The following is a 27,670-nucleotide window of genomic DNA, read 5'->3' on the forward strand; positions in this document are numbered from 1 at the left end:
AGGTGGGTACAGAGTCCCTTTCCACTGGCGATGACGGTCGGGGAAAATGCATTGTCCGGTAAAAGCGAGCAAAAGCTCCAGACTCATTGTAGAGCACTACACTATACGATGAGTATGCACACGCAAATGGTGAGATACAGTGTGAAACATCACCGTCACTAGAGCAGCCAATGAAGTTTTCCCTACACGCTGTTAAGGTACTTATTAAGATACCTGTTGGGCTGACTGGGCTGGCACCTCAGCCAGGCTGGCCACCGTGACGGGCGCGTCCTTGCTGCTCATCTTCAGCTGCAGCGGCGGGGCCTTGTCTGCTTGGGAGGGAGGCACCAGGAGGTCGCGCAGGGTCTCGTTGTACACCTCCACAAAGCTGGCCACCATGGTGTACTGCAAGGGAGGCAAGCCACGTCAATCATCACTCTGTGGAATCAAAAAGGGGTGCAGTCAATGTCAGGCTTGAAGAGCAGTAGCGCAAGAGCGTCCACGCTCCCTCCTCCCTTCCTGCGCACACTGACCGTCCACTGGGGCTGCTTCTGGGATACCTCGAAGACCTGGTGGAGGGCCCGCGGGATGATGCCGCTCAGCTCGTCATCCAGGTCCCTCTCCATGGTGTTGGTCTTGCCGGCGTCCGCCTGGCCGTAGGCAAAGATGCACACGTGATAGCCGTCCAGAGCAGTATGCACCAGCTGGGAGACTTGGGCGTACACCTCTGCCAGACTGGCCACGCCCGGGAACACACGGTCAAAGCTGAATGTCAGGACGGTCTCCCGTTGCACCTGTACGGACGAGGCAGAAACACCCACACTTGCCCCCACTGTGCAGGGCTGACCAGCCATGGACGACAGATCACACCTCGATGCGGGAAAACAAATCTGCAGTGACCAATGTGCAATGTACCGAATGCACAATGTTGAGCCCAGAGAGAATTTCGCTTGGCTGTAGAGGTGCCATTGCACTGGGCAGTCAAGGTTAGATTTTGTATGTAGAGCAAGGCTGGGCAGTTGGAAATATCGAGAGGTAAAACCATTAGCAAAGGGAAAACCTATTTAGGCATGCACGCAATATATATGACCGTACCAGAATTGTGTGCCTGGCGCCGCTAGGCACAAAAGTGCCTAAGTGCTTTCCAATCCCCACAAGGTAGCTGCCCCACAGCCTCGCACAAAAGGCTGAAATCTACCTTTCACGAGCGTGAGCTTTCCTGTAATGTAGTGTTCCACAATTTTTTGTTCACTTACAGCGCTGCACAGACCTTCTGAGAAGGCGCCGTGGTTTGCATTCACCGTAAAAGAATTTCTTCATTGCTCTTTTACACAATAGGAAATAAAATTTACTAACATGGCACTTTGGGCTGGTTGGTGTCATGCAGAGAGCAGCACAGCTTAGCGGCCCAGCATCCAATCTCTCCAGCGCTAGGAAATATCCTCACATTGTTTGCCACACCGGAGCCTTTGTTTGAAATGAGTGAAACGAATTTTAATGAACATCTACTGTGCTTTTTTGTTGAAGCACATTTCCCTTCTTTTGCAATTATGACAGCATGTTATGCAAACTAGAAAAGCAGTTATTGGACGCGCAGTCATTGGCTAATCACGGGTCCAAACGAAAAACTTTCAAATTCAAGCAGCAGCAGATCAGCAAACAAATTATGCAGCCGAAATAGACCATGTCATGTCATGCACGTGAACAGAATAACCGAACAAAAATATCACTGTAGCACATTCGCTTCTTGAAATCGGGTAATTACAAAATTTACAAAATACTAAGCTCCGGGATCTGTGTCGGCCTGCGCAAACGTAACCGTAAATTACATCTTGTTAAATAACAACTTGAAAAAGACATTAGTTCATTGCTTGTTGCAATATATTCTAAGATAAACCCACCTATCAGCTAAGTATTGCAGGCACTCCTCAAAAATACATCTTTGGTGCTGCCTTAAAATTAAGGGCTGACTTCATGTGTACTGGCAGTGAATTCCAGGGTAGTTCCCCATTAAATACTTCAAGCGTTATACGAGGGGGTACCCAAAAGAAACCGGACTTATTTTTGTTTGAACTTATTTGTTCACATTTTAAGCACAGACCTTCAATCTACTTCAACGTATTCCCCACTCGCAATGATACGCTTGTCGAATCTTTCATTACATTTTTCAAAATATTGTTTAAATTCATCTTTTGTGATGCTTGACAGTGTCTCCGTCGTTTTTTTCTTCACCTCAGTAACATCAGCGAAACGCTTTCCATTAACCTATTTTCTCATTCTAGGAAACAAAGAAAGTAGAACGGGGCAAGGTCGGGATAGTATGAGGGGTGAGGAATAGGGGTCATGCCATTTTTGGTCCAAAATTGTCGTAGAGACAGAACTGTGTGAGCAGGGGCATTGCCATGATGGAAAAACCAGTCACTCGACCGTCACAAATCTGGCCACTTCCACCGCACACTGTTGCCCAATCTTTTCAAAACATCCAAGTAGAAAGCCTGCCTAACTGTCTGACCCTGCGAAACAAATTCTCGATGGGCGACTTCTCTCACGTCGTCGAAAAAACAAATCAGCATTGTTTTGAGGTTTGGTTTCACCAGACGAGCTTTCTTGAGGCGAGGTGAATTTGAAGTTTTCCATTGGCATGATTGTTGCTTTGATTCAGGATTCGATTCAGGAACACTTGAGTTGTCCCCATAGCATCGTCCTTGTACGTCTTTCTTAATATTTCAAGAGTTTCCATTCAACTTTTTCCGGGCAAAAATCAAAATATCACCGGCGCACGCTGTTCACGAAAATCAGCCATTGCAAAAACGACGTTCACACAAAACAGTCGTCACTCTAAAACTCTGCATAAACTAGTCTTACCTCCTTCAACGATGGCACTCGGCTTACTGACTCTGGAATGTTCGTTCTATGCGCTCCTAGTGGCAAAACGCGGTACCACAGAAGCTTTGCCGACCAAAAAATTTAGTCCGGTTTCTTTTGGGTACCCCCTCGTACTGTGTATATCATGAGACGCAGGCAGATTAAACTTGTGGTTGGCTGTACCTCCCGTATTTTGGGGTGGAATTGTAAACAAACTGATTAGAAACGGGTGATTGGGCTCTGTGTGAACAATTTCAGCAGTTTTTAATTGATACAACGCATATTGGTAGCACGCGAAATGAGGCGTTCAACGCTTGGCTTTATGAAAGAGAGAATTCAGCGAGCCTTGGAGACAAAACACTAATAATCCCTTTCAAATTTCAAAGTACAATATTGCCACGTATCACTGTAGTGTTTATTCGTTCACGCTCAAGGCTGCAGGAAAGGGCTGTTATCATTTTTGTTCGTGACGCGAGAAGCGACCAGTCTAATCTCGATTGATCGCAGCCATGAAAGGCTGCATCTAGCCTTTTCCAGATTACTGTAGATGATCTTGTCCTGCTATCTGGAAGTTTCTTTGCCGGTTTTAAATTGAGCGATGCCGCGAGCGGCGGGCATTCGTAGTTCGACGACCGACGAGCACGTTTGTTGCTTACCCCGCCGCCGAGTGATTCAGTTCTTTTCCGGGCGCAAGTCAGCCCAAATAAAGAGCTTCGTTTCCAAGTCTTGTTGGTGTTTTCATGACCGCCGGACTGCCGTCACTACAACGTGACATCTGGTGGAGGTGCTGGGCAGCCTTCCATGTACCGGACACCCCCTACAAGCCGTGACGTCAGCCCTCTGAGTCATCAACCGCAGGACCTGAGTCCAGTCCACCGCGCTAGCCGACGCCTGCAAGGGGACGCACCAGAGTTCGGGACTCTGCCGGACCCTACCCGGAAGCGGAAGCCAGCCGCAACATCTACCATGAGCTTGCCCCAGACGACGACTCCAATCATTCTTCACCAGCCCCGGGTGCCACCGGCCTTCGACGCTTCGCCTGGCGCCGACCCCGAGGAATGGCTGGAGCAGTTCGACCGTGTGGCTATCTTCAACAACTGGGACGATGCCACGAAACTTAGGTACGTCTTCTTCGCCTTGGAGGGACCAGCAAAAGTCTGTTTTGAGAATGAGGAAGCTAACCTCACGGACTGGGAAACCTTCAAGGAGCAGCTTCTAAAGACCTTCACGAACGTCGTGCGAAAGGAGAGAGCCCAGCAGCTGCTACAGTCTCGCATACAACATCCAAACGAGACCGTTGCTGTGTACACTGAGGAAATGGAGCGTCTCTTCCGGCGTGCCGACGCGAGCATGAAGGAAGAAGAGAAGGTGAAGTTGCTTATGCGAGGAGTTAAAGAGCAACTATTTTCCGGCCTCGTTCGCAACCCACCGAAAAGCGTCGCGGAATTCGTAGAAGAGGCATCCACAATGGAGAAAACTCTTGACGCCCGAGCCCGTCAGTATCACCGCCAGCAGCGCTTTTTGTCAGCAAGCTGCATGGATACCGCTAACAACGATAACCTGCGGGAGGTTATACGTGAAGTTGTGCGAGAGGAGCTCCGACGATTGCTGCCAACGGGAACGCAGCCGCAACTTTCATCGCTCACTGACGTCATCCGGGACGAGGTTCAACAGGCCTTGGGTGTGACGCCGACACCAACGCAGCCTCTGCAGCCCCCAGCCATGACTTACGCCGCAGCTGTGCGCAGTCCTGCACCTCGACGACGGGACCCAAGCCTCTATCGCCCTCAGCCAGCTGCGTTGGACCGCCGCCCACTCACCCAGCCCGCCCGTCCTACGAGCGACGCGCGCAGCCGAGGAAATGCGACGAGTGGAGAACTCCCGACCAGCGCCGCCCAATATCCTTCCACTGTGGCGAAGCCGGTCACGTCCTCCGGCACTGCCCATACAGAAGACTGGGCATCCGAGGGTTCTCTTACGATGCTCCACGACCCCGACCCGGCCAGCGACCAGCCGAAATCGAGGAGTTTTTACGTCGGGAAGAATACTCATCGCCGAGCCGCCTTACACGTTCCCCGTCGCCATCGTCCCCGCGCTTTGTATCTCCTAGCCGAGGTTACGCCGTGCGTGGACGCTCCCCCAGCCCCCGAAGGTTAAACTAAATAAAGCAGCCTCTGGAGGTGAGGTCGCTTCTAGGCGCAATGACAAAGATCCTCCATCGACGAGTACTCAAGACCATGCCTCAACTACGACGACGACACCGACGACGACGACACCGACGATGACGACGACGCGGCCAGACTTGAAGCTTTTGCCGCTGCCCAGTGAAGTAACGTCGCAGTACGCCCACCGCAGCCTCACTACTCGACGAAGCCGAGATCGGACGCCGAAGACAACGTACAATACGAGAACGCGAACAAGTGACCTTGAAGTTACGGTCGACGGTCACGCGGTTACTGCCTTGGTGGACACGGGAGCTGACTACTCTGTCATGAGTGGCCCACTCGCTGTCCGACTCAGGAAGGTAACAACAACCTGGGATGGCCCGCTGATCCGCACCGCAGGTGGCAACCTGATTACGCCGTAAGGACGCTGCATCGCGAGAGTTACTGTAAATGGGAGAACCTATGCGACAACCTTCCTGATCCTACAGCAATGCTCGAGAGACGTGATTTTGGGAATGTACTTCCTGAACGAACATCGGGCGATCATAGACCTTCGATCTAAGTCGATCAAGCTTTCCACGGAAAAAGCCATACCTGTTGCGACGGGCGCGACTCATCACGTTGCCTTAACCCATTAGCGCCCAGCGTACTTTTAAAAGTACACTTAATTTTTTTATAATTTCACCACCAAAGACTGCAATTTTCTTTTCAAGTAGGGCATGCTTTTGTCAACAGGGGATTGGCCAACCACCCTTAACTAATTTGGCGCACTTCCTCTGCTCAGTATGTTAGCTTTCCGTGGTGAAACTTCAGGATGTTTGTTTCCCACGAAGTGCACCGGTAGTTGCTTGCTTATAATTTTCTCACGGCCGCATTCATGTACATATTACGCTAGTTTCAAGTATAGAGCAGCACGAAAGACGAAAGTAAACAACGGATGCTTTGAATGTCCCGCACCTTTGGCATTTTTTGCTCTGTGATGATTTATATACTGCTGTACTTTCTATAGTACACTGGGTCTTCCTGTGTGCAGAACGGCGCCTATTTATTCCAGTTCATAGATCTTATAGTTACTTCCAATTTTTCGGAAAAAATCATTTTGTCTGCTCAGCAAGGCCTCGGAGGCTGCTGTACTTGCAGCTAGCGGTCTTGAGTTTGATGATGGTATGATTTTAATTGGTTGTAATAAAGTTTGGTTATAAGAACTGAAGGTTCTGCCGAGCAGACAGTTACTGTTATGCCATTCACACCGTCTGCGCAAAGTACTTGAGTTCAGAAATGAAACTTTTGGAAGCGCGTGTTGTCCTGTCGTCACCTGAGGTGATTTAAACCCTTAGTGACCATTTCATCTTTTTTTTAAATTTTTTTACCTCTCAAGACATTCTTGTAACGCTCCACTGGGAGGAATTTAGGGCTAGAGGAACCGTTCGCCAAAACAGGTTTAGGAAAGTGTCCACTCGGGCCAAAGAAAGCGATGAAATAGAAGCAGCCATGAAACATCGATTCTTGCTTCAGTAGTATAGGTTACATGCCTTTATTGAAGTCTACGATCAACAGTATAGTAACTATGGCTTGCAACTATAACAGCAGTGAGCCTACGTGTTTTGTAGAGTGGTGGTTGCCTATAGCACAAGAAAAACAGATTTTTTTAAAGCCAAAACTACTTTCCTTTTACAACAGTGGTATGGCAGGTGTTGACCTTTCGCATCAAGCCATCTACTGCCAGTATATCAGCATCAGGGACAAAAAGTGATAGTGGTTGTTGACACCAAAGATCAACTTTGCAATTGTTAAAGCCTGAACAATCTAACAAATTGCTAGAGACGACCCTGCTGACTATTTTTGCTTTGGTAAGAACGGTACTCATTATTATCTACACCTTGACATGCAGTAACCAGCGGTTCGCAGACACTCTGGCTCAATCGTATCTGATGCTTCTTTGAAAAGGAGAAAGCTTTCCGTGCAAAGTAGGATAACTGCGGTGCCAGTATAGCCAGAAAATATTCATGAGGGCCTGCAAGAAGTGTTATATCACCCTGCGTAGAAATCGCAGACATAATAACAAAATTCACGCCACCAATAGGAATGCAGTGCGGTAGCCACATGTGCTATGGGGAAGACCCAGTGTACTATAAAAAGTACACCTGTGTAACCTCTGGAAGGAATAAAGCAATCGTGACGAAATTTCAGCAATCTCTTTTTCTTTACATGAGAGTATCATGTGCTAAGAATGAAGAAAATCCCTCTGCTAGATTTTTCTTGGTCCCTAATGGGTTAAACGTCCTCGATGAAGCATTGAGCGTGCCGCCCCGATCAAGTGTTCTCGTCGGCATAGGTACTGGAGACATCGAAAATGCCGAAGGCGTTATCGAGGGGAACACCCAGTTACTCCTGGATCGAGGATTGGGCGTCCCGAGGGGAGTGGCCGAAATCCGAAATGGCCAAGCCCAGGTGTTGCTAACCAACTTCACGGAAGAATACCGGCATCTAAACAAAGGTACGACGATCGCTTTCCTCGACGAGCTGGCAGACATCAGAGACGTATTTGCCCTACCCGACCAACCCGCAGAACCATCTGACCAAGGCCATCAACCCACGTTCGACATCAACCCGGCATTACCCCGGAGCAGACAAGACCAAATACGCAGTCTTCTTCAAAGGTACACCGATTGCTTCTCATCAGCATCGAATGTGCGACGAACCCGGCTTGCCAAGCACCGCATTGTCACAGACGAACACGCACGACCACTCCGACAGAGCTCCTACCGCGTATCGCCGCTAGAACGCCAAGCTATCCGCAAACAAGTTGAGGAAATGCTTCGTGACGACGTCATACAGCCATCGAGGAGCCCCTGGGCAGCACCGGTCGTCCTAGTGAAAAAGAAAGACGGAACCCTTCGCTTTTGCGTCGATTACCGCCGCCTGAACAACATTACGCAGAAGGATGTCTACCCCCTCCCCCGCATCGACGATACACTGGACCGGCTGTGCAACGCTAAGTACTTCTCATCGATGGACCTGAAGAGCGGCAACTGGCAAATTGAAGTCGACGAAAGAGATCGCGAGAAGACTGCGTTCATCACGCCAGACGGACTCTTCGAGTTCAAGGTGATGCCATTCGGCCTCTGCTCTGCCCCAGCGACGTTCCAGCGAGTAATGGATACGGTGCTCACAGGCTTGAAGTGGCAGATTTGCCTAGTCTACTTAGATGACGTTGTTGTCTTCTCCTCAAGCTATGAAGACCACCTCAGAAGGCTTCGGATAGTGCTGGAAACGATCAAGTCTTCAGCCCTGACACTGAAACCAGAGAAGTGCCACTTCGCCGACGAGGAGCTGCTGTTCCTTGGTCACGTCGTAAGCAAGGATGGAGTTCGCCCAGACCCCCAGAAGACGGCTGCGATCGCAGAGTTTCCACAGCCTAATGACAAGAAGGCTGTACGCAGATTCCTTGGATTGTACGCTTATTACCGACGATTCGTCAAAAACTTTTCGCGCATCGCTGAACCTTTGACTCAACTTACCAAGGATGACGTGCCTTTTAAATGGGAAACGCCACAAGAGGAAGCTTTCAACGAGCTGAAGCGCCGCTTACAGTCCCCTCCTGTGCTCGGGCACTTTGATGAAAACGCCGAAACCGAAGTTCATACCGATGCAAGCGGGGTGGGCTTAGGAGCGGTCCTCGTTCCGAAAAATGGCAGACAGGAGAAAGTTATCGCGTACGCTAGCCGTTGACTGTCGAGAGCCGAAGCCAACTATTCTACGACAGAGAAAGAATGTCTCGCCATTATTTGGGCCACGTCCAAATTTCGCCCCTACCTATACGGACGACCATTCAAGGTTGTAAGCGATCACCATGCTCTGTGCTGGCTGGCCAATTTGAAAGTTCCCTCCGGCCGCCTTGCTCGTTGGAGCCTGCGTCTTCAAGAATTCGACATAACTGTAGTCTACAAATCTGGCCGCAAGCATTCCGATGCAGACTGCTTGTCACGAGCTCCTGTCGACGCAGCACCCGAAGAGGAAGACGAGGACGCTTTCTTAGGACAGGTAAGCGCCAGCAGTTTCGCGCAGCAGCAGCACTCAGATCCTGGCTTGCAAAGCCTAGTTGATTATCTGAAAGGCAAGACCGCATCGCCTCCCCGAGAGTTCAAGCGGCAACTGTCGTCCTTCGTCCTTCACAATAATGTCCTCCTGAAGAAGAACTTCGCGCCGAACAGGACAGTGCATCTTCTTGTCGTGCCCAAAAATCTCAGGCAAGAAATTATGCAGGCATGTCATGATGAGCCGACTGCAGGACATCTCGGGATTGCTCACACGTTGCACCGCATCCAGGAGAAGTACTATTGGCCACGGCTAGCTACCGACGTTTCCCATTACGTGAAAACGTGCCGTGAGTGTCAGCGACGCAAAACGCCTCCGACTAGACCAGCCGGACTCCTGAACCCCATACCACCGCCAACTAAGCCCTTTCAGCAAATAGGGATGGACCCCCTCGGCCCCTTTCCGACCTCTTCATCAGGAAACAAGTGGATCATCGTGGCCAGCGACTACATGACCCGCTACGCCTAAGAAAAAGCGTTGCCTAGTGGTACCGCAACATAAGTCGCAAAATTTTTTGTCGAACAAATTCTCCTGCGACACGGCGCCCCGGAAGTGCTCATCACAGACAGATGAACGGCGTTTACAGCGGAGCTGACGCAAGCCATTTTAAACTACAGCCAGACAAGCCATCAGAGGACCACTGCCTATCATCCACAAACCAACGGACTCACAGAGCGTCTCAACAAGACCATCGCAGACATGCTCTCCATGTACATCGACGCCGAACACAAGACGTGGGACTCCATTCTGCCCTACGTGATCTTCGCTTATAATACTGCCGTCCAGGAGACAACCAGGTTTACCCCATTCCAGCTGGTATACGGCAGGAAGCCCACGACAACACTCGACGCAATGCTCCCGCACGTTTCCGACGAAGACAACCTCGACGTCGCCGCCTACCTTCATCGCGCCGAGGAAGCCCGAAGACTTGCGCGGCTTCGCATTCAAGACCAGCAGCACACCGACGCCCGACGCTACAATCTGCGCCGACGAAACACGCATTACAAGCCAGGTGATCGGGTTTGGATATGGACGCCAGTTCGCCGCCGTCGATTGAGCGAAAAGTTGCTGCGACGCTACTTTGGCCCGTACAGGGTTCTCCGTCGCATCGGTGACCTCGACTATGAAGTCATCCCCGACGCCACTACAGCATCTCAGCGACGCCGCCCACGCCCGGAAGTCGTACATGTCGTACGCCTGAAGCCATATTATGAACGCTAAAGAACTCGAAGTTTCATTTTCCGTGTTTATTTTCATTTTAAAGCATCGAGACGATGCTTCTTTGGAAGGGGGTAATCCCACGTATCACTGTAGTGTTTATTCGTTCACGCTCAAGGCTGCAGGGAAGGGCTGTTATCATTTTTGTTCGTGACGCGAGAAGCGACCAGTCTAATCTCGATTGATCGCAGCCATGAAAGGCTGCATCTAGCTTTTTCCAGATTACTGTAGATGATCTTGTCCTGCTATCTGGAAGTTTCTTTGCCGGTTTTAAATTGAGCGATGCCGCGAGCGGCGGGCATTCGTAGTTCGACGACCGACGAGCACGTTTGTTGCTTACCCCGCCGCCGAGTGATTCAGTTCTTTTCCGGGCGCAAGTCAGCCCAAATAAAGAGCTTCGTTTCCAAGTCTTGTTGGTGTTTTCATGACCGCTGGACTGCCGTCACTACAACGTGACAATATATTGCTTATGCCTGTCGGGTGATGCAAACAGAATGCCAACACGGCTATCTCTCTGATGTTTCGGAGTTCTACAGCATGCCGACAGAACATGCAGTCCACCATGGGAAACAAGCAGTCCAGTGTGCCTTGCCACCCACTTGCACTGCCATGCAGTTTTCAGTTGGCCTTCACGCTCACAAGTAGCACAACAATAGTTAAATTCTGTAAATTTAATCCAGGAAGTGTGGCACAACCACACCACTGGCACGGTTACGAATGCCCTATGGCCACAGGGTCCCGCTCACTTCCGGGTCCGTGCGGAGCACCTCGACGATCCGCTCATCTGGCAGCATCAGGAAAGGTCGCTGCGGAGCTTTCTCGGAGGGCAGGAGGAGACGCAGGCTGCAGAACACGCGGATATTGCCCTGCGACACCGCGTGCAGAGGAGACCGAATATACACCGGTCCGTGCTCACTTGCAGCAAATGAAGCAACAGCATAGCACCTTCACAGCAGACCATAAAGGCATTGCATTCAAGTTTCACCATCCCTAGAAGAAACAAGCGATGTACAGTAGCATACGCATCATGCCTGGCCATGTTTCCGTTTTCCTTGACCTGTTGAAATCACAATCATAATCTTGACCTTGCGCGATATTTCAGACCTCACTCAGGAACCATGACACACCTCACAGGGACTTTATTTTGGCTCGAGTCCGAAGTATCGATCGCGAAAATGCTGATCATCACCAGCCTGACTATGACCACTGCAGGGCAAAGGCCTCTCCCATGTCTCTCCAATTAATGCTGTCCTTTGCCAGTTGCGGCCACCGTATCCACGCCAACTTCTTAATCTCATCCGCCCACCTAACTGTCTGCCGCCCCCTGCTACGTTTGACTTCACATGGAATCCACTCCATTACCCTTAAGGCCTAACGGTTATCTTGCCTTCACATTACATGCCCTGCCCAAGCCCATTTCTTCCTCTTGATTTCAACTAGGATGTTCTTAACCCACGTTTGTTCCCTAACACACTCCGCCAGCTTCCGATCTCTTAACGTTACAGCTATCATTTTCTTTCCATACCTGGCTGAATGGTCCTTAACTGAAGCTAAACCCTGTTTGTTAGCCTCCACGTTTCTGCCCCATAGGTGAGTACCCGTAAGATACAGCTGTTGTATGCTCTTCTCTTCAGGAATATTGACAAACTGCAATTCATGATCCGAGAGAGCCTGCGATACGCGCTCCGCCCCATTCCCTTACTACTTCCAGCACCTCGCTACCAATTGCGAACTGCTGTTCCGTTGCTAGACTGTTGAACATCACTTTGGTTTCCTGCGCTACCGTCATCCGTAGCGGCAGACGCAGCATGTCCTGTATTACCGTGAGTGTCACTTAGAAACGTGGTTGAGCAGTGAGGGTGGAAGCTGAGCAAGAGCCTTCTTATGCTGCCTATAGCATCAAGACTGCCAGAATCAAGGTCCTCCTTAGCTATTCAGCAGACAAGGAAAGAGGAAAGAGGGGCTCGCTATGACAAACGTGACTGAAGCGAATAGCCACTGCAACCAGTGGGACATGTCGCAGCTTGTGCTGGTCTGAAAGATTTTTTGCCCAGGTGAGTAGCAAGAGTGGACAAGGACAGGACAAGGACAGGATCAGGACATTTTCCGATACTCATACTGTGCAACAAATAGCGCTTGTGGTATGCCCTGCATTCCACCGTTGCGCAGTTCGGGAAAAGCGCTGCACAGTTCGGAAAAAGCGCTGCGCACTACGGGAAATAAGCTTTTTTTTGGCGCGGAACGGATGCTGATATTGACGTATCATCTAAAAGTTGTAAGCTGCAGTTGAGGTGAAATGAAGTTTGCCAGGTCACTGGCCTGGCAAGCTGTTCCTTCTTAGACTTTCTCCAACAATTTTCTTTTTAGAGGATAGATAGAACACAGTTTACAAGGCTTATTGTTTGCAACGAAGAACATGTATGCGTACAACAACCCTCGGTCAGAACTGGGTGTGCTATTGGGCCCTTGTAAACGGAGAGATGTGCACACAGCCTCAGCTCTTAACAGCACGGGAGTAAACAGCAACGGGAAACCAGCAAAGGGCTGGACATGGTGCGCAAAGAAATTTAACCGTGAAGATGACATGTGCAGTGTGTGGTAAAGCAGCAGATACAATGAAACACACCTCACTAGAATGCGGCAGTATGCACCCAGATGTTGACAGTATAGTCATAGTCATTCTTCCCGCGGTAGTAGCTTAGAGATAAGGGTAATTCGAATAAATTTGAGACGCGTTAGCAGGTAGCGAAAGGAAAATTGGTAGCTCAAAATCAAGGCGGAGACGCAAGCATACAAGTTCTGGATAAAAATTTGCCAGAAATAAATAGGATTAATATCTAAAGCAAGATGGCAAAGTTATAGAAATACCGCTCACCTTAAGTTCCTGCAGGCTGTTGTGCAGGGCGCGGCGGTCCTGCTCAGAGGCATTCAGCTCCTCCTGCTGTTCTGCCACCTTTGCACGCAGGTCTGCAAGAAGCAATTCGAGCCGCCCCTTTTCCGCGGCCAGTGTCGCCTCTTGGTCCTCCGGGGACTCCTGTTCTGCCTGTGCCTGAAAGGCAAGGAAAAGGTTGGGAGCCCAAGGACACAGTACAATAAGAGAAGTAGTTATTTTCGAAATGAGACAAGTGGAGAAACCAAAACTAAGTGAAGTTAAGCTGCAGTGATCAATGAACACTATGATCAACCATGAACGACTGATGAAATGAGCAACTATAAATTTAATACAGGCCAAATAACTAAAGTCTAATACAACTCAAGTAAAAAATTGGAATTGGCTTTGCTCTGCTATGCCCGGATATACGGAGCGTAAAGCGACGGTTATTCTTGGACAACCTCGGGATCGGAAGAATTTCAATTTTCCAGTCTTCTGCGCCGTCTGGCAGCGGCTCAACTCTCCTTAGCTTCCATGCCGAGCGCGAACATCGTTTTTCCGCCAAGCGCATTATGTATACACGGCGCACCCTCCGTGCACATGCGCAGTAGCGCAACTGTCTTAAAAACGGCTCCAGCTAAAAGTCAGGCGTCGGAGAGGTCCGCGCACCGGCTGTGACGACGAGCCGACGCACCTGCGCCTCTCGGGAAGTCACGCGGCTCTCGCGCATGCGCATAACGTGCGGCGCACACTCATGCGAAGCTCGAGTCTGGCCCGGTTAGTATAGCTTTACGCTGCAAAAGCAGTCGACGGTGTTAGTGAACCTAGCTACACTTGCAGCGACCTCTGCCCCGTGCCATCACAGCCATACAGCGACGGCAAAACCAAAGCGCAAGCTCCTGCGTAGCACGAAGTCCATAAATGCAAATCGAACAATGCAATGGTGACAAAAACTAGGCCAGAAGGCACAGTAAAAAATGTTGGAGGTGAGGCGCGTGCTGCAATCTCCCTTGCTTCCCGCCCCCTCATTTGTTAAAGCGAACTTCCCGATATCTTTTCAATGGGCTATCACATTATTGCCTCTTGACGAAAGAAAAAGTTTTAATGGACACTGACAAAAAGCTAGCTCTCAGGGCAGTTCGTTTTAACCAGTCTCATTTTGCAAGCCATTTCTGCACTTAGCAGGGGAAGAGGGTCATAAAATAGTCTTAATGAAGTCAAAACTATAAACCTTAAGGGAGAATATTTTTACATGCACATTCAAAACATGCCATTCAATTTCGAACAAAGCATGTGTCTGTGCACTTCTGTATTGTGTCATGCAAGCAATTGTTGTGACCTTTAAAAACATTCCTCTGCAGGAAACTTGACAAAATGCATGCAATTGCATTTTCCCAATGCCAAGATATGCAGTAAGGGCAAAATTATAACCCTGCCGATTGCAGGACCCAAGTTCTAGGGTTTTTCAAGCAGCCAGCTCAGAAATGGCATAGGAAATTTCATCCAGATTGTCCCCACTAATCCATTGTAACCACTAGCACACTAGCAGCTGAGTCAATCAAGCAGCAGCTGCACAATACTTATGATTATTCTCCAGCACGCCCCAAAGTATCTTCTCTGGAAAAAGTCTTCCCAGATTCCACAGCGGAGACTGGTGCCAATGGTTGACACATTTCTATCACACCTCCCCCCACTGGACCCCCCCTCCCCCCCCCCCTCAGGAGCGCCCACCCTTGGCGATTCCATCCTGCAATATCCAAGAGCAGCTGCAGTGAAGAAAGTAACAGGAGAACGCACCATGAGGGCCGCACGCTCGCAGCGAAGCCCTGCCAACGCCCCAGTGGCTTGGGCCAGCGACCACTGCAGTGTTGCCACCTGCTCTGTGGCGGATGTCAGCTGAAGGGTGAGCGAGTCCCGCTGCGGCTCTGCTGGAGACAGCTTGGCCTCCGTTGTGCTGAGTGCAGAGAGAAAGGTGGAAAAACCACAGAGTCACTCCAGCACCATTGCCAGCCTAGTACACCAAAACCTTGTTTATTCGGACTTCATTCGAAAGCGAGTGAAGAAAATGTCCGAATTATCCGAAACTGAAATTATAGAATTAGAGAAAAGCAACTCGCATGAAAGCAAAAGATCAGTGCCTAGCTTTTAGAAAAGAAATATTAAGGAGGAAAACAATGCGACAACGGCGATTTTTTGGAGTTCCATCGAATCCTTTAGTTCACGCACACATGATGGTTTAAAGGTCCCTGCGAAGTCACTGTGTAACGTGGTAGCGCTGTAGCTTCTTTGCACTTGGGTTTGCAATACAGGAGACGTCTCCACACAAACGACAAACAGCACAACAAATCTAGAGTTTCTGCGTGCTGGAAGTGGAGATACCACGCAGACAGAAACGACAGAGGCACGCACCAATGCGGATCAACAAGCTGCTTCATGAGTCAAGAAAAGAAAAGATCAGTAACAAGGCAACTTCCGTTCTAAATGGAAGCTCCGAAAAAGGGACTAGGCTTATGGGTTCTGTAAGCCTGTCGATGGGGGCGTGCAGATTGCAAACACGCCTGTTTGCGCATGTCAGAGGGATGCGATAAACAATGCAATATTACAGTTCAGGTCTATAAAGAATAATATTTGTACGACTTCTTTTCGAGCAGGTCATGCTTTGCCACGGCGTCACATCGGGAGGCTGTCTGAATTAGCCGATGCCAACCTTGGGGCATTCGAAAAAACAGGCTTCTAATGCCATAGAGTTGCGTGAGAGCTTGGTGGGACTCTGGCAACAGTGAATTATCCGAACTAATGGGGGTCGAATTAACGAGGTTGTACTGCAGCAGCAAAATCAACAAAAAGTGGCTACAGCACCTGTAGCTACTACCAGTGCAATACCAGTAGCTGAGTTGTAGGAGAAACCTGCTCTTAAGTTCCCTTAGGCTGAGTTTTCCGGGCTGCTACATTTTTGTGAGCCAATCCCATCGAAGCTCCAATAGAAACCTATACAATACAGACTCTGCTGTTAATCACAACTATGGAAGTGTTCCTGCACGCTACGTGGGGAACGCAAGTTGGCGACAGTGCTTGACCTTGGGCTGGTATATACAGTGAAACCTGAATGTAACGAAGTTGAAAAAATTCCAGGATTTTTCATTACATCCAGGTTTTCTTTGCATGACGTTTTCGCAAGAAGATCCAAAAGGGAAATGCAGAACGGAAACCAAAAAATGAAATGTAGGCGAAATCACCTGGATAATGTTTACAGAAAACCCCATTATTCAATGTCTTATAGTGCAACTGCCGCCGCCACTCTGCTGCAGCTCGCGCAACGCCACTGTAAGGTGAGGAGACGGGGAAGGCGGGAGCACCACGGCCAAGCTAGAGGAGAGCGCATACAGTCTTGTGGCTGCCGTAGACCGGCCGGCGGCCCCGGAGGCGCATTCTTCTTCCTGCATGTTCCCTCTTTTGTTTTAGCAGCCGCTGTTGTCCCAGGAAACGGACTGTTTGCCTTGCGTCGCTGGAGTTCCAACGCGCGAGAGCTATCGGCGGAGGCGGAATTACGCAAACCAACCGCGTGCCGGCGATGGACGCGCCTTGCTCGTGCCGCTTTGTTTTTGCTATGTCCTATCATTTTTCGCTGCTTTTGGGCATGAACTGTTGTAGTGCCATGTGGTATGGCGTTACAAAAGTGAAAGCAACGGAGATGCGCCGACGGCGCTGGAGCATGACACATTATCTCAACTGCAGTGTGTCGCTGCGATTGTTGACTCTGCTCTCATGTCACTTCGTGCTTTATAGTCTTGAAACTTTTGTGCTAAATTTTGTTACCCAGTGGAAGCTAACAGATATAGTCGGCCTAGGGAGTTCGTTTTATAAAGGAGAACTGCCGCTACACGTTCATTACATACAGGTCTCAAATACACACACTTCAATGGGGGTGAATTATCCCCCAATATCGCGGGCTCGGCTAGCGCAGACCAGCTGGCTTTACTGACCTTGGCCGTGGACAATGCGAGACGCATAATACAGTAGCCGACCGACATTTCAGACTCCAATAATTTGGACTAGCGTGGTATTTAGGACTTCGCTGAGGAACCGTCGCGCACCTCATAGGAATTTTCACTACTGATATTTAGGACTTTGCGGAGTATAAAAGTTCTAATTTTATGACCAAAATAGACGTCAAAAATACTGCTGTGATAGTTTCTCAGCTAAAAGTTTGTTATTTCGGCCTAATACAGATGCGAGCGGCCATTGCTGTCACTTCCAACCCATTTGCAGCCACCGTAAAAGGCCCCATCTTGGATTTAAACGGCGTCATCTTGCCGGGAGGAATCCGACTAGTTTGGATAGGCTTGGCTATTTGGTCTCCATCGTTGCCATTCGTGATAGAGAGATGCTCTCCATTGCCATCGAGATGGCCTACAAAGGACGCTCGATAGGATTGAGAACGGTACAGCGTGACAGCTGCAGCGTCCACTGTTGCTTGGACGACACACCCCGTGGTGTGGGGCAGTAAACGCGGTAGACGGTAGGAGGGCAGAGGGGGGGGGGGAGGACGGGGGGGAGGGGGGACTGCATTCGGATGCGCTCGCTTCCGCTCGCGTCTTCCCTTGGTTTACCTATGGGTTACCTCTCGGTCTTCGCGAACATCATTGCGCCATGCGAACTGATTGTTCTTGCTTCACGCAGCGAGTGCACTCATTCGAGGCATGACCGCGGCTGCGTTGCACTACCTGGTGTCATGTGATAGGGTGCGGACATGAAGAAACCAGGGTATGACTCACTCTAATATTCCTTGTAGGCGGAACATGGGGAGCGGCAATTTTCGCTATTTTGAAAGGTGGTTTCTCGCACAAAAGTTTTTTTTTTAATTTCACGAATTGTTCGGACTGTTCGATTATTCGGTCCATGTTTCGGGTCCGGCCGAGTCCGAAAAAACTGTCGGCGACTGTATTGCATTGAATTAAAGTTCTCTCTCCAAACTGCTACTAAACTCAAGCAAGCGTGTGAAATAAGTGAAAAAATATCTGGTCAAAGGCAATTAACAACAACTTCAATCAAACTGAAGTGCTGCAAATGTTCACTAAAAACTGCATGGTCAGCAGAAGCAGTAAATTTGTTTCGATCAGCAGGATTCTTGTTCTGATTGCGGTTCGCACACCCGTGCCACTTACCTTAGAGCCGACTGGAGCTCAGAGACCGTCGTAGAGAGCTTGGCATTCTTGGTGCGCTCCTCATTCAGCTCAGCGACCACCTTCTCGAGCTCCTGCAGCTAGAAAACAGGCGGAGGGGGGTACGACACAGCCATTTCATTGAAACACTCATCGTCATCAGTAGCCCGACTAACCACTGCAGAAGAAAAGCCTCCCCCATATCGCTTTAATTTGTCCTGTCCTGTGCCAGCTGCGACCACTTAACCCCCGCAAACTTCTTTACCTCATCTGCACAGAGAGTTTTCTGCCGCGCCCTGCTAAGCCTGGCTTCTCTTGGAATCCACTCAGTTAAAATTCACGCAATACGGCTCTCAAAAGACGCCAAGGAACTCGCGAGTTAACTCTTCAGTCCCTTCCCGCTGGCATGGAAATTCCAAGTTGAGTTAATAATCACCTGCTAATTAGAGAAACAGTCTGCTACAATTAGACCCAAAACAAAGTGGGTAAAGGAAAGGTTGGAGGGTCACAGACATGCACGGATGTAAGTGGTCTGGGAACCCAAAAAGCACTCCAAAAAGAATAGGGGTTCCTGCAGAACCAGTATGAAAACCCTTGATCTAGAGCACGAACGCAGCTGAGCAGAATTTAGTGAGGGGGCATCGAGAGAACTCCCCTATGCAAAGCAGAAGGATGATGCAGGAACAAAGAAAAAAATGCCTGGGATTCAACCCAGCTGAACCCAATTAACAGAGTGGAAGGCGATCCTCTCCTCGCTTTCTACTTCAATCTTAGCATGTTTACCCTCTCTAGCTTTAGCCAACGTGCCCTATCGACATTCATGATCCTAAGAGTCATCAGATTACATCAGCCGCCTGCGATTCACAGCCGAAGCACTGGTTCCAGCGTGCGACTCCTCCATGGCTATCTGTGAACGTCAAGTAACGCTTCGCGCTTTTTATTGTCTTATCAGATGAATGGAGAGTTACGTGATTCAACGCATATGCGAGGTGAGCGTTGAGTCACGTTGTCCAATGCAGTTGCGAAGGCAATCGAACGCCGCTTGGTTCATGGGCCACAGCTTCGCCGAGTCTTATGGCATGACTGCGCAGCCACACCCCTGCTCCACCGCTTGAAGGTCATTCTCCGGAGCAACATGACCTTGAGGTTTTGCTCGGGAGTAGAGCTTCCGCTCTAAATGCACTTAGCAGAGCCGTGAAGCAAGAAGTGGGACCCCAATAGTGACTAGAAGGGCAAGCCTCTAGAAATTCACGCGAACAGAACGAGCGCTCCTGTTGGGGTAGACACTTCAGCCACTCAAGAGCATGCTGGCTGGCAGGAGACTCGAGCAGACATCCACATTAAAAAGGGTTCGCCATTGTGCTGCAAGGTGACGACTCTGCTGCATATCATGGTGAATCTTACTCTGTGGGTTGTGAACGTTATGTTGGTAACGAGTAGAAGTGCCGGCACCTGCAGTGAACACATATTGGCTTTGATTCTAGAAAGAATGCGGCCCGATTTGACATCACAATGCACCTAGTAACTGCGCAACCACAGGTCTCAAGCACCCTGCAGGGTTTTCAGGTGGCCTTCCACATGTCATCCATCATTACTCCAGAGTGAAGAGCACTGATTACACGACCCGTCTACTAGCGAAGTGCACAGCACTGCTCGAACCACTCACAGAGGAGCCACGTCTACCAAGAACTGGGCACGCAGCTTGAATAAACGTACAATTAGAAGCAGTTCGGCCAGGATCCACACTACTCACTACAAGGCCTCTAATGCAGATCCCCAGCATAGTGTAAGTTAGGCTCACTGGTCCGTTTTTTGTAAACCCTGCAACGCATTACGAGGCAAGGGTGGAGACAAAGGTTGAGACACACAACGGTTTGAAGTTGGTGCTGTATGTGTCCAAGGTAAATGCATTACACGCTTTTAAGGAGAGGCCTGTGGCACTTACCAGAGGCAGCCGTCAAATGGTCACAGAGTCACTCGTTGCGGCATTGCACAGAATCCATGACAGCGCAACATTGGATATGTGCCCAGAAATTTCCACACGTGCAGTGCGGTTTCCACTGGTGGGTTATCGAATGCCTCTCCCGCGGGCTCATTGCCTCGCTATTTTTGATGCGGCTACGAGGGTGCGACTGTGCACATGACGCACATATATGTACACACATACACACACACGCACACACTTTATACATGTAAATATGCATATGTATTGTAGGCATGTGTGTGTGTGTGTGTGTGTGTGTGTCTGTGCGTCTGTGTCTGTGTGTCTGTCTGTGCGTGCGTGCGTGTGTGTGTGTGCGTGTGTGTGCGTGTGTGCGTGTGCGTGTGTGCATGCGTGTGTGTGTGTGTGTGCGTGCGCGTGCGCGCGCGCGTGTGCGTGTGTGTGTGGGTGTGTGTGTGTAAGTTCTCTGTTCTCTCTCTAAGAGGCCTAGGAGCGCTTCATTGATGGCAGAGCATGAGCCCTGGCATCTAAGCCTCGCAAATTACATGACTGCCAGCCTCTGATTTCCGCACGTATCTGGAGCAAAAACTGCGAAGTAGATGAAGGACAAATTTGAGCTCACTCTTGTGGTGCTCTGGAGGCTGAGCTGCTCCTTCTCGCTCGACAGACCCTTCATCCTCTCTTCGAGGTCGAGGATCCGGCCCTGGAGCTCCCAGTGCTTCTGTTTGCCAGCTGTCGACGGCCCAAGTGCAGCCGTCACAGCCGGCGCTGGTCACACAACGAAGCCAGCAGGGTTAGAGGCCTACTCTCCGTTTCACACTCGGCATGCAATGTTGTGGAATCTGGGCTAGTATAGCTACCCACAAGAGCATTTTGCTCCGCTGAATATATCACTTTTCGAACCCTCAGTGAGGGTTTGGCTGAAAGCATGGAGTGGTATAAGATATGACAGGCAATCCAAACTGAGCTCAGTTATTGAGCCCTCCGATAATAATCCTACTGGCGGCAAACAGGCATGCCAGCCACATACAACTCCGGCGCATTTCACTCCTCCAGGTCTAAGTGAGGGGCAGGAAGAAAACGCTAAGCAAAATGAAGTTCAGGCAGTTGCAGTGTCTACATCGAACATACAACAACCATTTTTTTAGCCACTGACATTGCCAGCAATAATAAGAGTGCCAATTTTGGCAGTGTTACACACTGTGCATAGAACGGAGTACACCGGCCATGCACTCTGGCCATTCACACTAAGGAAAGGCACATTTTTTCAGAATTCTTCAAGTGCTGCGCCTTGCAGCACGTAGTTGACATCGACTGCTTGGTATGGGTTTCGACACAGCTTGTCTCGAATGTGCATGGATCGCACCACATTGTTTAGCACCCCAGTGTTCACCGTTACCTGTGCGCTACCACTGAGAGCTGCTGTTTTTAATGCCGGACAAAGCCATGGAGTCATGGTGCTCCGTCACTTAAGCATGTGCGTGTAAAATACCGACCATGCGCCCATGTCCGAATAAGCGCCCACTTCCTTTCCTTAAGATTTTGAATTTTCCTAAAACACTGAACAAAAGCCCATGCATTATGTCACCATGTATGGAAGAAGTTCAAAAACACCGCAGACGCATCAGGAGCCTTGTTTGGCATCTCCTCGATGCTCATCGTGGAGGGAGAGTGGGGGGGGAGGAGGTGAACATGGTACTTAGGTCATTCAGATGATAAGCCTAAGCTCAAGCTCAAGCACTTTCCAAAGGAAACCTTGGGAGGATCGAAAGAGGGAACCAGAAAGGTGATATAGGAACTCCGTGAACGTGATGAAAGGAGCATAGGAAAGAGAGAGCTGACGAATTGAAAGCCGGATGCAGTGGTGTGGACAGACGGAGGGTTTCAGATCATGTGGTCACATTCTGTTTTAGCTTACTTTCTCTCCACACAATCGTATATGTTCATCGAGGTTTATTTTTAATGATCTGTCATCTGATCAAGCGAGGATCCATTCCATCATGTGTGCGTTCTGGATTTTCGCGCCGTGGGGTAGCAAGGACCCATCCCACAATATTTCACGATTATCTTCAAATTTTAGGTGAGCGCTTGATATTTTACGGTAAGTGACACTCCAGTCAACAGCTAGAGCTCAGTCTTGTTCCCGGCGATATTCATCGTCCTTGACAGTAGTCCAATAGTACTGCCAGCAAACATGCTTGTAACACAACAACATCTGTGACCACAAAGTAAGCAGCTTGCCTTTGGGACGCGCACTGCCTGTGGCCCCCGCGGCGATGTTGGCGACGATGTTGATGGCAGAACTGGCCACATTCCGCTTCAACCTGCTGAGCGGTGGGGGCATGCCGGCACCGGGGCGGGGCCGCTTCGGCTGCTCCGCGGTGCTTGCTGGCTGCAGAGAGGAGAAATAGATCGAACCGACAAGCATGCAAGAAGAAATTCATATCAACTAGAGTTGAACACGTGCTGGAGATGATGCACTTATCTGAAGTAACAACACCCAACCTCGATTTTTAATGCAGAATGGCATGCAGGTTCTCAGTGAAACAAAAAAATTGTTCCAGTGCATGGACAGTGCGACAGCGTCTTGAAAAAAAGTTATTAATGAAGTCTCAGTCACGAGATTGTCAGGAAACTTGCATTTTTGCATGCAGATTCCAAATATGTTATTTAATTTTATGTACAACAAGTCTGTGCCTTTTATGCAACTTTTATGTTATGTTATGCAACTTTTTATGCAAGAAGTTGTTACGCAACATGTTATGCAACTTTTAAAAGAAATTTTGTTGCAGGGAACTGGCTAGATTGTATGCGACTGGTTTCTCTTGACATCGCTCTATGCAGTAAAGATAAAATTATCCTGCCTGCAATAGAAGTTATTAGGATTGGAAGCTGTCACTTAAGAAACAGGATTACAAATTTTTCTTCCTCTTCGTGAAGTGGTAACTTCAAAACTCTGTAAATCCACTTCTATTACAAGCGGGATAATAATTTTATTCTTATTGCATAGCTTGATGTCGACAGAAACCAACGGCATGTATTCTATCAGGTTCCCTCCAGCAAAATTTCTTTAAAACTATCGCCAAGAATACTACAGGACTTTAAAATGTATCCAATATCTGACGGGTTGGAATCGTGTACTTCGAACCAATTGGTTTCATTCGGACAGGCCAAGTCGAACCAAATGGAATGTTCACTTGGAACGTCGCAACTGGATGGTTCCAAATACACAACTAGAACCATATGGAAATCCCAATTTGATCCAGTTGGAAACTCCTATTGGACCCATTTCGCCTGGGCAGCTCCCACTCTGCTCCTTGTTGCCTGTGCAGACACCATCTTTGCAGGCGACAGTTCTACCACTCGACAACATCATGCAACCACTAATATTAGGGCATTGAAACTCCCTTGGACGTCCCATGGACGACCTAAACTACCACAGGACGTCCAAAGCAGGTTCAGTGCCCATTAGGATTTCTCGTCAGTGGGCTGTACGTGCAAATGCCACCTCGGAATCAACGTACACGCAGTTCAACCGCACCACGTTCCAGCAATGCGTCCAGTGATAAGCAGAGCAGCGGAGCGAAATGTGCCACTGTTGCTACGTTTATGCGGGAGACTGGGAGGCTGATAGCTGAAAAGCATTTTCCTCGAGTTGAAATTAAACTTTTTGGCACCAGGTTCGACTTCAGCCAGCGCTAGTAATCACTGGTGTTGCAACAGCACATAGAAAACTTGCAACCAAATGAAACTCTTCATAGCTTCCTGGCATGAGCATAGTGAAAGGAGGCAAGCAGGCGCCAAGCTCCAATACGAGGGGAGACTTGTACGTTCAACAGTGCTGGCATAGTTCACTGTGCTTGCATATACTGCGACAGTACTGACTTGCGTGCGTGTCAACTTATCCGCTGATATAGAAAAAAGCCAGCATCACAGTGATTAGTACACTCTGATTATATGAATGTGGCCGATATGAATTGGAAAACCTCCCTGGCCTGAGAGCATCGGATACAATGTGTAGAATTTAGGATGTTGCAAAAACTCTTCTGCACCCCTACGGATGATAGAAACACGTGAGCCGCAACCGCACCCTCGAGCACTACGTGCTGCCAACACATCGCAATCACCAGTTGCGTTGTATGCAGGAGTAGAAAGTTGTGGCTGCACAGCGATAAAAAAATCGGCGTGAAAGCATATCCCATGCTTGTGCATACAGATTGTTTCCTTTGGAAGACACGAAATTTTGAATGATACCAATTTGTCGTGATCCGGTAAGGTTTCAGATCATCCAGATTCTAATCTAGGAGCCCAACCCGTAGGTTCATATCCTTGACTCACGAGAAGGAATGGTGTGAAAGGCAGCTAGCAAAAACAGGGGAGAGCAAGTATAGAAACAACAATGTCACTGAATGAAAGTATTGCCCATTTCGTTACAGTCTACTGAATGCCCATTTCTTATCTGTTAACAAATGCTTCGATAAGAGTGCGAATCAGCTTGGCCATACAGTTGATGCTGACTGTATCTGCAGTAGTCTTGGACATGTTACAGAAAATAAGAAACAGATTACAATTACACTTACTCCTTCTGAAATGAAACTGGTTGTAATAGAAAATTATGGCTTCGGAAAAGTAACTGAACAATTACAGCAAAGTAATAGATTAGTATGGGTTTATTTTCCTTCCAACATTTATTGCCATAACACATTTACTTAGACAACATTCTAATACTGTGGCTTGGTTGATATTTTGCTACACATTGTTTTAGCGTTTTAATCAGAAAGGATTTCTTGCCTCCTGAGTGGCGTGGACAGGATGTGTCGCCACGGGCTGCGGACAGAGTGAACTGCCGATCATCCAGTCAGAATGTACTTATGATTTGTAATTATTAATATGGAATGAATGGAATGCTTGAATGCCTGAACTGCTAAATAAGATAATTATTTAACTAATATGATAATTAATTTAGCTAATTACTCCGAGTAATTTATGAAATTTAGGGATTGCTAATAATTGCTCCAGAATTGAACGAACCACAAAGATCACAAAGAAAAATAATCAATAAATATTTAACGAACCTGATTAAATAATCAATTATATGCCAAATTACGTAATCACTTAAACTAATTGATTAAAATAGTTAACAATAACTAATAACAAATAATTAACCAACAATACATTAATTGATAATTACAAACAGTGATTAATTATATTACTCTGTAGCATAGGTGGTAAAGGAACTATAAATTCTTTCGCATTTTTACATGCAAGGAGACTTAAGTTCACCTTTATTTTCGGCTGTTCTAAACTACAGACAACCCCTTCCTGGTAGCTATGCTTAATAGGGTTCTAAGTGCACGTTTCTTTTCTGGACATGGTCGCAATAGAAGCTTCGCCTTACTGATCAATTTCCCCTAGAATACCTTACGGCCTCTCCAGGAGGCAGATGACAAAGGTTCTGCTTGGTTATTACTTCCTCTACTCACAAGTCTGCAGCATTACCTATAACCTTCCTTGACATTATACTAAAGCGAGTTCAGCAGATGTAGATAAAATTGGCCACAAAAACCTTCCCTACACTATAAACGTGGTCCTAGCGAGTTAGGACGTGCCTTCACATAGACGGGGCGTTCGTGCTGTGATCAGTGATTTGGTATCTGTGCGAGAAACGAGAAACTGTAGTGAGCAATTAAATCATCTCTTTTTGGTGGTGATGCTCCCTTTTTTAGATGCATACATCAGTCGACACTTAAAAAAGACATTGAGATCATGCCTTACGGTAAGATTTCTGGCTGTGATGAAAGGCTCCAGAATTCTGTGCGAACTTTTCGTGTTAATAGAAATGTTTAGCGGGTGGAAAAGCCGAGTGATGGTTAAACAGGCAGTACCGCCGTGTTCAACTAGGTCACTGTTCAGAGAACAGTGCATTCTAACACAAGAGGTGTATGCTTATAAAGTGCAACCTGCTGATTGGTTGCGTTTTCTTGACGTGTGCGCCTTCTGGAATTTTGATCTGCGGGCGGAGTAGCGTATTTACTGGCATAATAGGCTCACCCCCAGTTTGGTCGTGGAAAACAAGATTTTTTTCATTCCGAGCATAATAGGCGCACCTCTAAGTTGGCATTGTGATCAATACTGTACTGCAAACCGACGCATCTCCCCCCCCAATCTTTATTTAACAAAATTTTAGCTGAACTGACCGCTTAATTAAAAATTAAGTTAAATTAACGATTGTTTACGAGAGGTTTCTCGGAAAGAACAACATAGGTTCCAAAGTCCCTACCGGTGGCTGTGACAGGCCGAGCCACCTACCAGTGCAGTGGCGTATCTCTTGACCGCTTCGCCACTGCGCTGATAGTGCATGGTGTGAGGACTCGCTGCCATCTATGAATGCTAAGTAAAGTAGGGCCAATTGTGCATATATGAACATTAACCTACTTAAGATATGTCTGTCGTACCCTTAAGGTGGGGTGTAAGTGTCCCTTCCATTGAAGCACAAACACCTTCTGGATCATGTCTTCTCTCCTTAATTACGTTAAACCTCCACCAATTTATCTTTTTACTGCGTTAGCAGCATAACCCCCTTTCTCAAAAATAACCGTGGTGCGCGCGTGTGCATGAGTGCACTTGAGGACACATCCGGGCACTCACTGGTAAAAACGCACCTTCACCAGCCTTCAGCCTCCCTCCGAATGAAAGCAGAAGTAGTCGAGGCAGATTGCTGTGAATGCTCCACGTATGCCGTAGCCCAATCGTTTTACGAAAGAACACCAACAAGCATGAGGCTCTCATCTCGCACAACAAGAACCGGAAGTGCGACAGTGAGAGGCAGATATAAGCCGCACGACAGATTTCAGGATTCAGCAGTTGAAGAACAGCGCAACAAAGCCAGCCTCTAGCTCTTGACATCTATTCCTTATTTTTTTTTGTTGCGAAAGCAACAATACGACAGACAAAGTGAGACCTCGGGTGGCCGCCGTCCACCGTAGCTACGCTGAAATTTTTCAATTGTTTGTAATGGTCGTGACGTCACAGTGCACGAATTTCAAACGGGGCCAATTGTGCTTTGGCTTGTAACCATGCAACCAGTTAAAGGAAGCGTATAGTGATGCTCCACGTAAGTGGGGCTGAGTTTAGTTAATTAGTTCATTAATCAATTAGGCTAATTAACCTTTCTAGTGAGACCAGATAAATAAAACCGAGTAGGAAATCGGTCGAGTTGGGGAATCGAACCAGGGTCTCCGGAGTGCGACACGAGCACGCTAACCACTCCGCCGTTCCAGCTCTATGGCTTGGAATGAACAAAGGCGCGTCTAGTGAATACAGTGTTTTCGTTCACTCCCATCTTCCTCCCTTGCCGTTACGGCGAGGT

At 48.4% G+C, this 27,670-nt stretch overlaps 1 protein-coding gene across 1 annotated transcript; it reads right to left on the minus strand.

Annotated features, from left to right (window-relative positions):
* Positions 1 to 204: 204 nt before the first annotated feature.
* Positions 205 to 26,661, minus strand: LOC149355705 (uncharacterized). The gene is made up of 9 exons (XM_089576166.1): positions 26,611 to 26,661; positions 22,543 to 22,693; positions 20,924 to 21,069; positions 18,363 to 18,460; positions 14,995 to 15,151; positions 13,201 to 13,368; positions 11,072 to 11,191; positions 513 to 773; positions 205 to 384 (listed from the first exon to the last, which is right to left on the minus strand). The coding sequence occupies exons 1-9, from the start codon at positions 26,659 to 26,661 to the stop codon at positions 205 to 207; spliced, it is 1,332 nt and encodes a 443-aa protein (XP_089432292.1).
* Positions 26,662 to 27,670: the final 1,009 nt, after the last annotated feature.

Source organism: Amblyomma mixtum, chromosome 3 (genome assembly GCF_055824585.1).
Source record: "Amblyomma mixtum isolate Tamu chromosome 3, ASM5582458v1, whole genome shotgun sequence".
In the NCBI taxonomy this organism is placed as follows: Eukaryota; Metazoa; Arthropoda; class Arachnida; order Ixodida; family Ixodidae; genus Amblyomma; species Amblyomma mixtum.